This window comes from Siphateles boraxobius, unplaced genomic scaffold, assembly GCF_051911475.1.
Source record: "Siphateles boraxobius isolate OS27281-9 unplaced genomic scaffold, OSU_SipBor_1 4, whole genome shotgun sequence".
NCBI lineage: Eukaryota > Metazoa > Chordata > Actinopteri > Cypriniformes > Leuciscidae > Siphateles > Siphateles boraxobius.
Genome location: NW_027509030.1, coordinates 885,185 through 900,000, shown reverse-complemented (window position 1 = coordinate 900,000; position 14,816 = coordinate 885,185). Strand labels below are relative to the sequence as shown.

The 14,816-nt window shown below is 44.2% G+C and overlaps 1 protein-coding gene across 1 annotated transcript in view; it reads left to right on the top strand.

Annotated features, from left to right (window-relative positions):
* The window catches only part of LOC143706028 (glutamate receptor ionotropic, kainate 2), a 92,148-nt gene extending 80,417 nt beyond the window's left edge, over positions 1-11,731 (top strand). Inside the window, exons 14-17 of the mRNA XM_077197569.1 lie at positions 1,107-1,332; positions 5,553-5,803; positions 7,095-8,782; positions 9,744-11,731. Of these exons, the coding sequence (XP_077053684.1) occupies positions 1,107-1,332; positions 5,553-5,803; positions 7,095-7,259 (642 nt within the window). The 3' untranslated portion in view covers positions 7,260-8,782; positions 9,744-11,731. The remainder of the gene's footprint in view (positions 1-1,106; positions 1,333-5,552; positions 5,804-7,094; positions 8,783-9,743) is intronic.
* The last annotated feature ends 3,085 nt before the right edge of the window (positions 11,732-14,816 follow it).

The following is a 14,816-nucleotide window of genomic DNA, read 5'->3' as shown; positions in this document are numbered from 1 at the left end:
CAATAATAGGCTAATTAACTCACTATTCAAGCAATCTGCCCCGAATTGGCACTAATTTGAAAGCGACACTAAAATGCACACGGGCACGGAGCTAGCAGAACAGAGCGAGCGTTTTCAGTTCATACCTATGGAAAAACGCTCGCTCTGTTCTGCTAGCTCCGCCCCCGTGCGCATTTTAGTTTCGCTTTCAAATTAGTGGCAATTCGGGGCAGATTTCTTGAATAGTGAGTTCATTAGCCTATTATTGTTAATGAAAAACACAACAACAAAACAGTGTAATGACAAATTCCCTTAAATAGGCGGTGATGCGGTGGGCAAGTGATGCTTCTGAACACCGCTAACACCGACTATCTGAGCTAGCCTACTGCAGTCCAAATTCAAAAAATCAGAGATCGTTGTTTCCCCGCCTCCTCAGACTCGACGCTCACGCGGGTCGCCAGATTGAGGACACTTAACAGGAACAAGCGCAATTGACAATGAAATCCAGGGAGACTTACACACTTGTTAGTTGATTTATTCGCTGTAACAAGATTAGATGTTGTGGGAAGAAGGAGGCGGGAACCAGCGAACGTTAACACACATTTAAAACCAAACTTAAAACAAATACAAAACGAAAGTAAAAGATGAAACAAAACACAACATAAATCCAGGCCTGGCCTCTCTCGATCTCCACTGTCGTCGCTCCTCCGTGAGAGATACGAGACCGGTGCGTCGCACAGGCGTCGCTCATTAGTAATCACGCCAACGCCCTCGTCCTGCTCGCCACATCGGCGTCTAATATGCTCTCGTTCATAGAGATTTTTAGATGTTCTGATTGGCTGTGGGTTTTGATTGATTTTGATGGATCTTGTTGTCGCGTCTAGTGTGGACAGACAAATTGCTTGTCGCTGGAATCTTATCGCATCGCGTCTGGTTAGGACATGGTGTCAGACGACGACATCACTTCCTGTCAGCCACCGTAACTTCTGTTGGGTGCAATTCACAAACTCACCACTAGATGTCGCTAAAAATCACACACTGCACCTTTAACTGCTATAACGTACATTACGTTATAGCAGTTAAAGGTGCACATCCGTGCACCTTTAACTGCTGTCTGTGTGTGGTAGAAAACCAAGATCTCCACGTACGATAAGATGTGGGAGTTCATGAAGAGTCGTGGACAATCTGTGATCGTGAAGAGCGTTGAGGAGGGAATCCATCGAGTGTTGACGTCGGATTACGCTTTCCTGATGGAGTCGACGGCCATCGAGTTCGTCACGCAGCGCAACTGCAATCTCACGCAGGTCGGCGGACTCATCGACTCCAAGGCCTATGGCGTGGGAACACCTATGGGTAACACACACACACACTCTCACATACACATACTTACACTCACACTCATCGACTCCAAGGCCTGCGGCATGGGAACACCTCCCCGTATCGAGACCGCAACACCATTGCACATACACACACACACACACGTAAGCTGATTCCTGCGCTCTCCCCGTCCCGCAGGCTCCCCGTATCGAGACCGCATCACCATCGCACACACACACACACACACACACACACACACACACACATGTAAGCTGATTCCTGCGCTCTCCTCGTCCCGCAGGCTCCCCGTATCAAGACCGCATTACCATTGCACATACACACACACACACACACACACGTAAGCTGATTCCTGCGCTCTCCCCGTCCCGCAGGCTCCCCGTATCGAGACCACATCACCATCGCACACACACACACACACACACACATGTAAGCTGATTCCTGCGCTCTCCTCGTCCCGCAGGCTCCCCGTATCAAGACCGCATCACCATCACACTCACACACACACACACACGTAAGCTGATTCCTGCGCTCTCCCCATCCCGCAGTCTCCCCGTATCGAGACCGCATCACCATCGCACACACACACACACACACACTGATTCCTGCGCTCTCCTCGCCCCGCAGGCTCCCCGTATCAAGACCGCATTACCATCGCCAACACACACACACACATACACATACACACACACGTAAACTGATTCCTGCGCTCTCCTCGTCCCGCAGGCTCCCCGTATCGAGACCGCATCACCATCACACTCACACACACACACACACACACACTGATTCCTGCGCTCTCCTCGTCCCGCAGGCTCCCCGTATCGAGACCGCATCACCATCACACTCACACACACACACACACACACACACTGATTCCTGCGCTCTCCTCGTCCCGCAGGCTTCCCGTATCGAGACTGCATCACCATCACACTCACACACACACACGTAAGCTGATTCCTGCACTCTCCTCGTCCCGCAGGCTTCCTGTATCGAGACCGCATCACCATCACACTCACACACACACACACACACTGATTCCTGCGCTCTCCTCGTCCCGCAGGCTCCCCGTATCGAGGCCGCATCACCATCACACTCACACAAACACACACACTGATTCCTGCGCTCTCCTCGTCCCGCAGGCTTCCCGTATCGAGACCGCATCACCATCACACTCACACACACACACACACACACACACACTGATTCCTGCGCTCTCCTCGTCCCGCAGGCTCCCCGTATCGAGACCGCATCACCATCACACTCACACACACACACAGTGCACTCCGGAAGAGCGACTCCAAGGCCTATGGCGTGGGAACACCTATGGGTAACACACACACACACTCACACACACACACACACACACACACACTCTCACATACACATACTTACACTCACACTCATCGACTCCAAGGCCTACGGCATGGGAACACCTCCCCGTATCGAGACCGCATCACCATTGCACATACACACACACACACACGCGTAAGCTGATTCCTGCGCTCTCCCCGTCCCGCAGGCTCCCCGTATCGAGACCGCATCACCATCGCACACACACACACACACACACGTAAGCTGATTCTTGTGCTCTCCTCGTCCCACAGGCTCCCTGTATCGAGACCGCATCACCATCGCACACACACACACACACACACACACACGTAAGCTGATTCTTGTGCTCTCCTCGTCCCGCAGGCTCCCCGTATCGAGACCGCATCACCATCACACTCACACACACACACACACGTAAGCTGATTCTTGTGCTTTCCTCGTCCCGCAGGCTCCCCGTATCGAGACCGCATCACCATCGCACTCACACACACACACACACACGCGTAAGCTGATTCCTGCGCTCTCCCCGTCCCGCAGGCTCCCCGTATCGAGACCGCATCACCATCGCACACACACACACACACACACACATGTAAGCTGATTCTTGTGCTCTCCTCGTCCCGCAGGCTCCCTGTATCGAGACCGCATCACCATCACACTCACACACACACATATACACACACACTGATTCCTGCACTCTCCTCGTCCCGCAGGCTCCCCGTATCGAGACCGCATCACCATCACACTCACACACACACACACACACACACTGATTCCTGCACTCTCCTCGTCCCGCAGGCTCCCCGTATCGAGACCGCATCACCATCACACTCACACACACACACACACACACTGATTCCTGCGCTCTCCTCGTCCCGCAGGCTTCCCGTATCGAGACTGCATCACCATCACACTCACACACACACACACACACACGTAAGCTGATTCCTGCACTCTCCTCGTCCCGCAGGCTTCCCGTATCGAGACCGCATCACCATCACACTCACACAAACACACACACACTGATTCCTGCGCTCTCCTCGTCCCGCAGGCTCCCCGTATCGAGACCGCATCACCATCACACTCACACAAACACACACACTGATTCCTGCGCTCTCCTCGTCCCGCAGGCTTCCCGTATCGAGACCGCATCACCATCACACTCACACACACACACTGATTCCTGCGCTCTCCTCGTCCCGCAGGCTCCCCGTATCGAGACCGCATCACCATCACACTCACACACACACACAGTGCACTCCGGAAGAGCGACTCCAAGGCCTATGGCGTGGGAACACCTATGGGTAACACACACACACACTCACACACACACACACTCTCACATACACATACTTACACTCACACTCATCGACTCCAAGGCCTACGGCATGGGAACACCTCCCCGTATCGAGACCGCATCACCATTGCACATACACACACGCGCGTAAGCTGATTCCTGCGCTCTCCCCGTCCCGCAGGCTCCCCGTATCGAGACCGCATCACCATCGCACACACACACACACACACACACACACACACGTAAGCTGATTCTTGTGCTCTCCTCGTCCCACAGGCTCCCTGTATCGAGACCGCATCACCATCGCACACACACACACACACACACACACGTAAGCTGATTCTTGTGCTCTCCTCGTCCCGCAGGCTCCCCGTATCGAGACCGCATCACCATCGCACACACACACACACACACACACATGTAAGCTGATTCTTGTGCTCTCCTCGTCCCGCAGGCTCCCTGTATCGAGACCGCATCACCATCACACTCACACACACACATATACACACACACTGATTCCTGCACTCTCCTCGTCCCGCAGGCTCCCCGTATCGAGACCGCATCACCATCACACTCACACACACACACACACTGATTCCTGCACTCTCCTCGTCCCGCAGGCTCCCCGTATCGAGACCGCATCACCATGGCACACACACACACGCGCGCGCAAACACACACACACACACACACACACACACACTGATTCTTGCGCTCTACTCGTTCCGCAGGCTCCCCGTATCGAGACCGCATCACCATGGCACACACACACACACACACACGCGCGCAAACACACACACACACACACACACACACACACACTGATTCTTGCACTCTCCTCGTCCCGCAGGCTCCCCGTATCGAGACCGCATCACCATCACACTCACACACACACACACACTGATTCCTGCACTCTCCTCGTCCCGCAGGCTCCCCGTATCGAGACCGCATCACCATCACACTCACACACACACACACACACACACACACACACTGATTCCTGCACTCTCCTCGTCCCGCAGGCTCCCCGTATCGAGACCGCATCACCATGGCACATAACACACACACACACACACAAGCGCGCAAACACACACACACACACACACACACACACACACACTGATTCTTGCACTCTCCTCGTCCCGCAGGCTCCCCGTATCGAGACCGCATCACCATCACACTCACACACACACACACACACACACACTGATTCCTGCACTCTCCTCGTCCCGCAGGCTCCCCGTATCGAGACCGCATCACCATCACACTCACACACACACACACACACACACACTGATTCCTGCACTCTCCTCGTCCCGCAGGCTCCCCATATCGAGACCGCATCACCATCACACTCACACACACACACACACACACACACTGATTCCTGCACTCTCCTCGTCCCGCAGGCTCCCCGTATCGAGACCGCATCACCATTGCACTCACACACACACACACACACACACGGGCGCAAACACACACACACTCACACATATACACACACACTGATTCCTGCACTCTCCTCGTCCCGCAGGCTCCCCGTATCGAGACCGCATCACCATCACACTCACACACACACACTGATTCCTGCGCTCTCCTCGTCCCGCAGGCTCCCCGTATAGAGACCGCATCACCATTGCGATCCTGCAGCTGCAGGAGGAGGGGAAGCTGCACATGATGAAGGAGAAGTGGTGGCGAGGGAACGGCTGTCCCGAGGAGGAGAGTAAAGAGGCCAGCGCTCTCGGCGTGCAGAACATCGGGGGAATCTTCATCGTTCTGGCCGCCGGGCTCGTGCTGTCCGTGTTCGTGGCCGTTGGGGAGGTGCTCTACAAGTCCAGGCAGAACGCTCACATCCAGAAGGTACTTTATAACACAGTTAAAGTTTCCAGTTTAACACACTACTAAATAACTCAACCAGGCCCCGCCCCTTTATTCTGCATATTAATTATTATAATGAGGAATATTGTGACGTGTTCGTTCCCGGAAGAAACTCAAGATACAATGAAGGCGTTTCAGGAGTTCAGAAACACTGACATAAATATTATAGAGAATATATAGTGAATAACTCTTTTTCTTGCTCAAACAGCAACATTAAACACACTAAAGAACTCCCCGACCCCGTTTTTTTTCTCGATTCTGTCACCTGAGATTTGGTTTCTTTTACTGTCGCCTTTTACACTGTTTTGCTTAGTTGTAGACATTTAATTTAATATTCAACAATATTATTGATCTCCTGCATTGACAGCATTATATGAGAACTGAACTGAGCTGGACGATGACATCACGGTTTTCTCCAGAGCGACTACATATATATATATGTATATGAAAGAACTAAATTAATAAAAAAATTTTACAACAAAATTTACCATCACTGAAATAACTTTTTGTATTTATTTAGTTTTATGTTTTTATAATAATTAAATAAAATAAGAAATCGTTTATTTATTTCTGTATTTACTTATTTTTATAATAATTATTTAATTTACCTGTTTATTTCTTTATTCATTCATTTATTTTTGTATTTGTGTATTTACCACTTTTTAATATTTATTTAATTATTGACTTGTTTTTTATATTTATTTATTTGTGTAGTATTTTACATTTGTTTGCTTGTGTATTTACTTGTTTCTGCATTAATAAAATGTCATTTTATAAATTTTTGTATTTACCTTTTTATTTTTTAATTATTTTCTTGTTTTTATTTATTTATTTGTGTATTTGCCTGTTTTTATATTATTTATTTGTTCGTGTATTTACTTGTTTTATATTTAATTATTTTCTTATTTTTATTGATGCATTTGTGTATTTGTTTATTTACCCATTTTATATTTATTTAATTTAATTATTGACTAATTAAATTGAATTAATAATTTAATTTTATAAAAAAGGAATTGATGATGGAACTCAATGTGACACAAGTTTAAATGTTTAAATTCACATCCTTTTAAAAGTAAAGCCATTATATTTAAGAATAGTTCCCCCAAAAATGAGTATTTATTCACTGAAAATAAAACTAATAATGAATACTGCATGACCTGAGCAGGCGTGTGACTGAAGTGTTGTTCTCTCTCTCTATAGCACTCGTCAGGGTGTCTCTTAATTAATCCACCTGTTTGTTTGTTTGTTTGTTTTTATCTTTATTTGTCTGTAGCGCTCGTTCTGCAGTGCGATGGTGGAGGAGCTCAGGGTGTCTCTGAAATGCCAGCGACGGCGGAAACAAAAACCTCAGCCTCCCGCCATCGTTAAAACAGAAGAGGTCATTAACATGCACACGTTTAACGACAGGAGGCTCCCGGGGAAAGAGACCATGGCCTGAGATCCTGAGGGATTCTCCTGTAACTCTCGTCCAAACGACGGACACAAAGATGTTTCCTGTGGAAATCCGGATACGTGAGCGACTCAGAAACCCAAAACACCGTCTCTTTCTGTCCCGCTGGACCTTCGGCGCTACATTGTTCTCATTCTGTGTTGCTTCTCTCTGTTTTCTCTGTGAAAGACATGTAGGATGCTGTGAAATGAAGTAGATGTTTTAAACGGATGTGAGAGAAATGCTGCCTTCAAGTTCAAGAGCACCGAATGACGACACACTCCCAGAACCTTCTCCAAACCTTTCTTAGACGTCATTAGTAGGGATGCTATATGATGATATATCGGCCGATATGTTCATTTTTACTGTTATCGTTATCGGTCTGATAAGAAAATTTGGCCGATTTATTAAAGCCGATAATGTATTATTTCCTTCAGCTGTGACTCTTCAGATGCGACTGTTCAACATGATGGATTTGAATTGCTTGAAATATGATTAGAATCGCACAAAAAAAGGAAAATACGGTTCAGTGCAACATGTGCAGCACAAGTGTGTAATATCGGCTTCATAACATTATAATTGAGATTTTAATTGTGTGTTTGGGACGTGGATTTTAATGGTGAGACTTTTGTTTTTGTAATCAGGCTCTTAAAAATTATATCAAAATTTGGATTTAGATTTATCTGGTAATATATCGGTTATCGGCTTTCAAATATAAAGAATTATCGGTTATCGGTATCGGCCAAAATTTTCATATCGGTGCATCCCTAGTTATTGGACGTTAATTAGATTAATATGAACTTTTAGAGAAAGTTCTTATTAGTTTTGTCACACATAAACCTTCCTGCAATGTTTTTAGAATGTTTGTTACTCAAAATAGAACCTTGAGAGAACGTTCCTGGAATGTTGGGAATTGTTAGATGTCAAACGTCTTAATTATGATCTGATGTTCGTGAACGAAATTAATACTTATTTACTTTCTTTCCTTTTCACTCACTGACAAATACAGGAAGCTTTTTAGCACCAATGCAACAAAATGATAAGCAAGAAACCGCTAAAGCTGGCAGGCAGAATGTTTTAAACACAGAAATTAATTAAATTAAAATGATCTTATGCAATAATGTCTTTAAAAACCTTCATCTTTTCCTCGCACTTTGTAACACATCTTTCCCTCGCGGGTTAAAATGACCGGAAGCCCTAAAATTATACTTTTTTTTTTTTTTTTTTTGTCCAGAAAGCTTTTTTTATTTCATTTTGATTATATTTTTTAATAATTTTTTAATGCAATTTTTATTTTATTTTTTTATTTACCTTTAAAAGCACATTTCTCACAACTCCCTTTCCCCAACTTAAATTTAAAATAACTCACAATTTCATGCATAACCCTTTTAATTCATCTCTAAATATCTTACATTGGGAGTCTTTGTCGACCTCTTATATATATTGAAAAAATACATTGATATTTCATGACTCTAGACGGGCTTATATCTCTATAAGGAGTAAATGAGCTGTTCCGCTGGGTCCTAAAGCCAGTTTCTCTTCAGTGTGCATTCAGATAAACATGTAGACATTAAAGGAGAACTCTGGGGAATTTTTAAGTTAATCTTGATTGTTATACCTTTTTGAGTACTGTCTATAGAAAGAAAGAAAAACGGATTGGTGCTTGCAACACGGAGCTGCTACAGCTAATTCCCAGAGCTCCCCCTCAGCTAAAACGGCAGTTATGGGGGCATATACTTTACATAAAGAGTGTCTTTGTGCCTCATAACAGACACAAAATGCAATTAAAATGCCTGTCCAACATGAACAGGGCCCTTACATGTGAACAAGATGCGTTTAGCAACTTAGCCATTGTTTAAATTCACCTAAATAGTGTTTTAGACGGCTAGCTGTAGTCTCGCGCTGAAGTCTCGCACGTAGTTCTTGTATGGGAGTTTGCGCATCAAGTTGAAGTACAACAAGCCACAACTGCAGAATCTCGAGGTCATGGAAATGAAGATGATGAAAATTTAAGTTCTTGTATTTTCGCATTCTGTTGCAACAATTCGTAACGGCACAAACGCGAACTATTTCTACTTCACTTGTGAGCAACTCCGATCATCACTCTTCTCACACTACGCTCCTACGCACACTGCTATCTACCTTTTTCCGGCTACAACTGAGTTCCCACGGGACTTCAGCGCGAGACTACAGCTAGCCGTCTAAAACACTATTTAGGTGAATTTAAACAATGGCTTAGTTGCTGAACGCATCTTGTTCACATGTAAGGGCCCTGTTCATGTTGGACAGGCATTTTAATTGCATTTTGTGTCTGTTAAGAGGCACAAAGACACTCTTTATGTATATGCCCCCATAACTGCCGTTTTAGCTGAGGGGGAGCTCTGGGCATTAGCGGGAACAGCTCCGTGTTGCAAAATCCGGTTCGGGTTTTTTTTCTATAGACACTACTCACAAAGGTATAACGATCAAGATTAACTTAAAAATTGCCCGGAGTTCTCCTTTAACCAAATCATTTTTTTGGTAACGTTTTAGGATTTTTAGTTTGAATGTTGAGCATTTTCAGGTTTTTCTATGTGTACTGAAGCATTCCTCGCATCCATTAATTCCTAAAGGGGTCAGATTGACCCGCGAGAGAAGGATTTGTGTCTTTTTTAAATTTCAACCACAGAACTCCTCGAATCCTTTCAAATTTTTTTGTGTGTATTCGTGGTTCAAGTGCGACAGAGGTCCTGGGGTATTGGACCCCTCTGATGAACACTCAATTTGTACAAAAAAAAATGTAAAAATTAGTTTCGGGTCAAAATGACCTGCGATAAGACCAATGATGTTTGAGCGCAAAGAAAAGAAGCATGAATACCGACTTGAAGGCATCGATAAAATCCATGAAACAATGTACGTTAGTTGTATGTCGCGGGCTGCATCCTAAATCACATACTTCCATGCTATATAATAGGCGAAAAACAGTATGTCTGAATTTACAGTACTCATGAAAAAGTATCCCGCTTCCTGCGGGATTCTGAAGTGTGCATCTGATGGACACTTTATGAATGATAATGACAACATGGCAAATACACTACATCCGGATCGCATTCATACTCTATAGAACATGCTTTTTTAGCGGTTTCAAACTAAATCTCGTGATTTGGGACGCAGCCGCATTCACACTCGGTGTCATGATGATCAACGACTCAAACCAAAGTTCTGTTGTTTAGATAAACTTCAATTTTTCTAGGAAAACTTTCTACTAGCGTCCATTCTGTCTGTCATAGGCAACTCGACTTTGTTTGTCATTCAACGGAGATTTATAACGAGAAAAAAAGATAAAAGCAGTTTTTGTACAGACAAATTTTGTAGTAAATCTTTATATTGCCGTGTCTGGTGCCTATGTAGGTTAAAGAGGACACGGATTAGACGCCCTACACACACACACACACACACACATATGCACTTCCATCCAGCCGAGAGCAAGCAGCGTCTCTATCCCAGACAGCAACATAGTGCCGGCCCATATCCGGCTCACATCCGGCCCACATCGGGCTCACATCTGACCCACATCATGCTCACATCTGACCCACATCATGCTCACATCTGACCCACATCCGGCTCACATCTGACCCACATCCGGCTCTCATCTGGCCAACATCCGGCTCACATCTGACCCACATCATGCTCACATCTGACCCACATCATGCTCACATCTGGCCAACATCCGGCTCACATCTGACCCACATCATGCTCACATCTGACCCACATCATGCTCACATCTGGCCAACATCCGGCTCTCATCCGACCCACATCATGCTCACATCTGGCCAACATCCGGCTCTCATCCGCCACCCATCTGACCCACATCATGCTCACATCTTACCCACACTTGGCTCTCATCCAGATACTCGTGGAATCCACATGTTCTGGCTCACATCCGGCCCACATCTGCTTCACATCTGACTCACATCCGGCCCACATCTGGTTCACAGCCGGCTGCTTCACATCTTCACATCCGGCTGCTTCACATCTGACCCACATCTAGCTCTCATCCGGCTCACATCTGACCCACATCTGGCTCACATCGAGATGCGCTTGGAATCCATATGTACCGGTCCGGCTCACATCTGGCCCACATCTGGTTCACATCCGGCTCATATCTGGCTCACATCCGGCCCACATCTGCTTCACATCAGGCTCACATCTGACTCACATCCAGCTCACATGTGACCTGGATCCGACTCGACAGTGTGTTGCTGTCTGTGTTCAAACTTCCTTTGTTGTTTTACAAGCATATTTTCTGTTTCCGTGTGCTGATGTTAGTGTTTTCCTGACGGCGAGTCTCTCTACTGTATAATAGTGTGCTGAGCAAACGCTAGGATTTCTCCGAACCGGGTTTAATCTACAGGGACCTTTGGAAAAGAACCATGTGCAAATTAGCATCGGGTGGAGAACTGTTCAAGCTCATCTTGTAATAAAAAAAGAGATTATACTGTGTAGAACGTGTCGTTTCCTTTCTTTGTGTGTATGTTGTTCATTGTTATCATTTTTAATTGTAAATCAAGTTATTCTACATCAACTTTATTAAGCAACAGACAAAGTCATTATGAAAGGGAAGTTGCGCTGGATTTTACTTTCTCATTGTGCCATGTATCCGGGTGAAGCGCTTCTGGAACAAATGTGGGCGGGGCTTGATTTTGTCCATTGGGAATTGATTGGATGGTTGTGGTTTGCTATTGGTGGATCTCATCAGAGTGACAGGTCATCCGAGAATCAGCTACAGGGTGAGTCACCACACTAACTAAACACTTTGATTTGAAGCGAAAATGTTTCTGAAAATCAGACAAAAAGACAGGATTTAGTGAGGGAAAGAACTACAATCCCATGAAGCATTGCAAACAGCATGATCGAATTAAAAATGGAGAAATATATAACTACTCATTTAGCGGATAGCTAGATCGACTCGATTTCATGGGAGTGGGTGGGGCTAAAGAGCTATTTTGCTTGGTTTTATTTTTTTCGACTGATTGGTGTAATTTTCTGCACAGCATCATGGGTAATGTAGTTTGCACCAGGAATTTCACTCTTAAACATGATTATTTAACAAAAAGCTGAAATAAAGCAGGCTGATGCTTCAGCAGAAGCAGAAAACATGGATTATCGACCTCGTATTTCACAGTAAGGCAGTCTTTAATGATATATTAAAGTTAAAGTTAAATTGATTAAAGTTATAGTTAAAAAATAATTTTCCTGTGGAGAAAATGAATGGAGGATCTACTCTATAAGACCGTCTCTAAAGAGATGTCGCGGGGAAGTTATTTTGATTCAAGATTACGAGGATATCCGATGTGCATATATTTATAATAGCCTAAAATATTGCAATATGCCATAAAAAAATAAGCACTGTCCATTTTGATTTCATGGGGACTTTAATAATATTAAAACCTCTAATAGTTTATTTGATTTTAATTTGATACTTGTAACACCACAACAATTTAGCTTGAACTCGAAATCCTTCTTCTTCTTCTTCTTCTTCTTGTTTTTATGGCGGTTGGCAAATAACGTCTGGTTGCATTACCGCCACCTTCTGAAATGGAGTGTAGGTCTGGATAAATTATTTCCCTAGACTTAAATTATCTTTATTAAACCTGTTCTTCTAAAAAAGGAAAATAAAAACCCAAAACAAAAATCTCCCGAATTCCTTAGCAAAATATCTCATACTTTCAAAGGTATCTCTTCATCTTCTAGCTGCTGGATTAACTGTTGTCTCTCATTACTATATCTAGTACATTCTTCAATAGCATGTTCTATGGTATCCTGTGTGTTACATACACTACACCTCCCATCAGCATGTTTTTCCATTAAAAATAATGTACTGTTTAAGCCTGTATGCCCAAGTCTCATTCTTGAAATGATGTTCTCCTCCTGTGTATTTCTGCAAGTACTTCTACTCACCCCCACTCTTTTTTGGATATTATATAGTCTCCTACCAGTCTGACCATTATCCCACAACACTTGCCACTTCTCCTTTATCTTTCTTTTAATGATTGATTTCACCTCTTCTTTACTATACTTAATGCTTAAACTTATATACTCCATTTCTGTTGCCTTTTTTGCATACTTATCAGCCAACTCATTCCCTATTACTCCTTTGTGGGCAGGAACCCATACAAGTCCAACATTGACTCCAGTTTTAATTAATGTACTAGCCATTTGGACAATTTCTACCACAATGTCTTGTCTAGATTGTGAATTTATGTTCTGAATACTCATCAGAGCTGACGCTGAGTCTGAAGCAATTACTAAACTTCTTGGCCTGTTACTCACAGCCCAAGAGAGTGCCATTAAAATAGCAATTAGTTCTGCTGTATAGACTGCTAAATTATCATTAATTCTTTTTTGTGTTGCTACTTTTAATTTTGGAATAACAAAAGCCACCCCCACTCTCCCATCCCTTTTGGACCCATCTGTGTACATTATAATCCTATCCCCATATCTTTCAACTAAATACCCCTGCACCATATTACTATCTATATCCCCATTCTTAGTTTCCTCCAAAAGACTGAGATCAACTGAAAGATCTTCAAGAGTCCATAAAGGAACTCTTGAAAATACTACTGTGGGACTTATATCCAACAAGGCTATTTCCATCTCATTTATTTTCTGTCCAATAGTCCACCCAAAACTACTTTTTCTACCATTCTGTCTCTCTTGACACTCTACCAATGTAGATTGACTCAAATGGTCTTCCCTATGACCTTTAAGGTTTGCCCAAAAAACCAGGCTAAGCTGGTCTCTTCTGAGATCTAAAGGCAACTCCCCCATCTCTACTTGGATGGCTGCCACTGGAGTTGTCTTCATGGCTCCACAACATAATCTTAAACCTCGACTCTGCACTCTGTCTAGTTTATTTAAAGCTGTCTTAGCAGCAGACCCATATACAACACACCCATAATCAAAAACTGATCTAATCAGTCCAGTATATATTGTATGCATAGCACTCCTAGTTGCACCCCATTCCACCCCATGCAAACACCTCATTACATTCAATACCTTTTTACACTTTTCTACCATCTTCTGAATATGAACTGCCCATGTTAATCTTTTGTCAAACCATATACCTAGATATTTAAAGCTCTCTACTCTTTCCAATTCCTTACCTGATATTTGAATCTGTAACTCCTGACTTATTTTCTTCCTTGTGAAGAAAATGACCTTAGTTTTTTCCACAGATATCCTAAATCCCCATTCAATTGTCCATGTGTGTACTGTATCCACTGCTTGTTGTATCTTATTTACAATGTGATTGATATTTCTTCCCCTTTTCCACATTGCTCCATCATCTGCAAATAAAGCTACACCAATAGACCTTTCTACATTTATAAATATCTCATTTATCATTACTGAAAAAAAATAATGGGCTAATAATACTCCCTTGAGGAGTACCATTGTCTACCTCATACACTTCACTCAAAACCCCATTTACTTTAACTCTAATTTTCCTCCCAGATAAAAAGGATTTTAACTCGAAATCCTGTATGTGAACTTCCTCATGAACCATCGGTCAGCTGATGCTGCGTC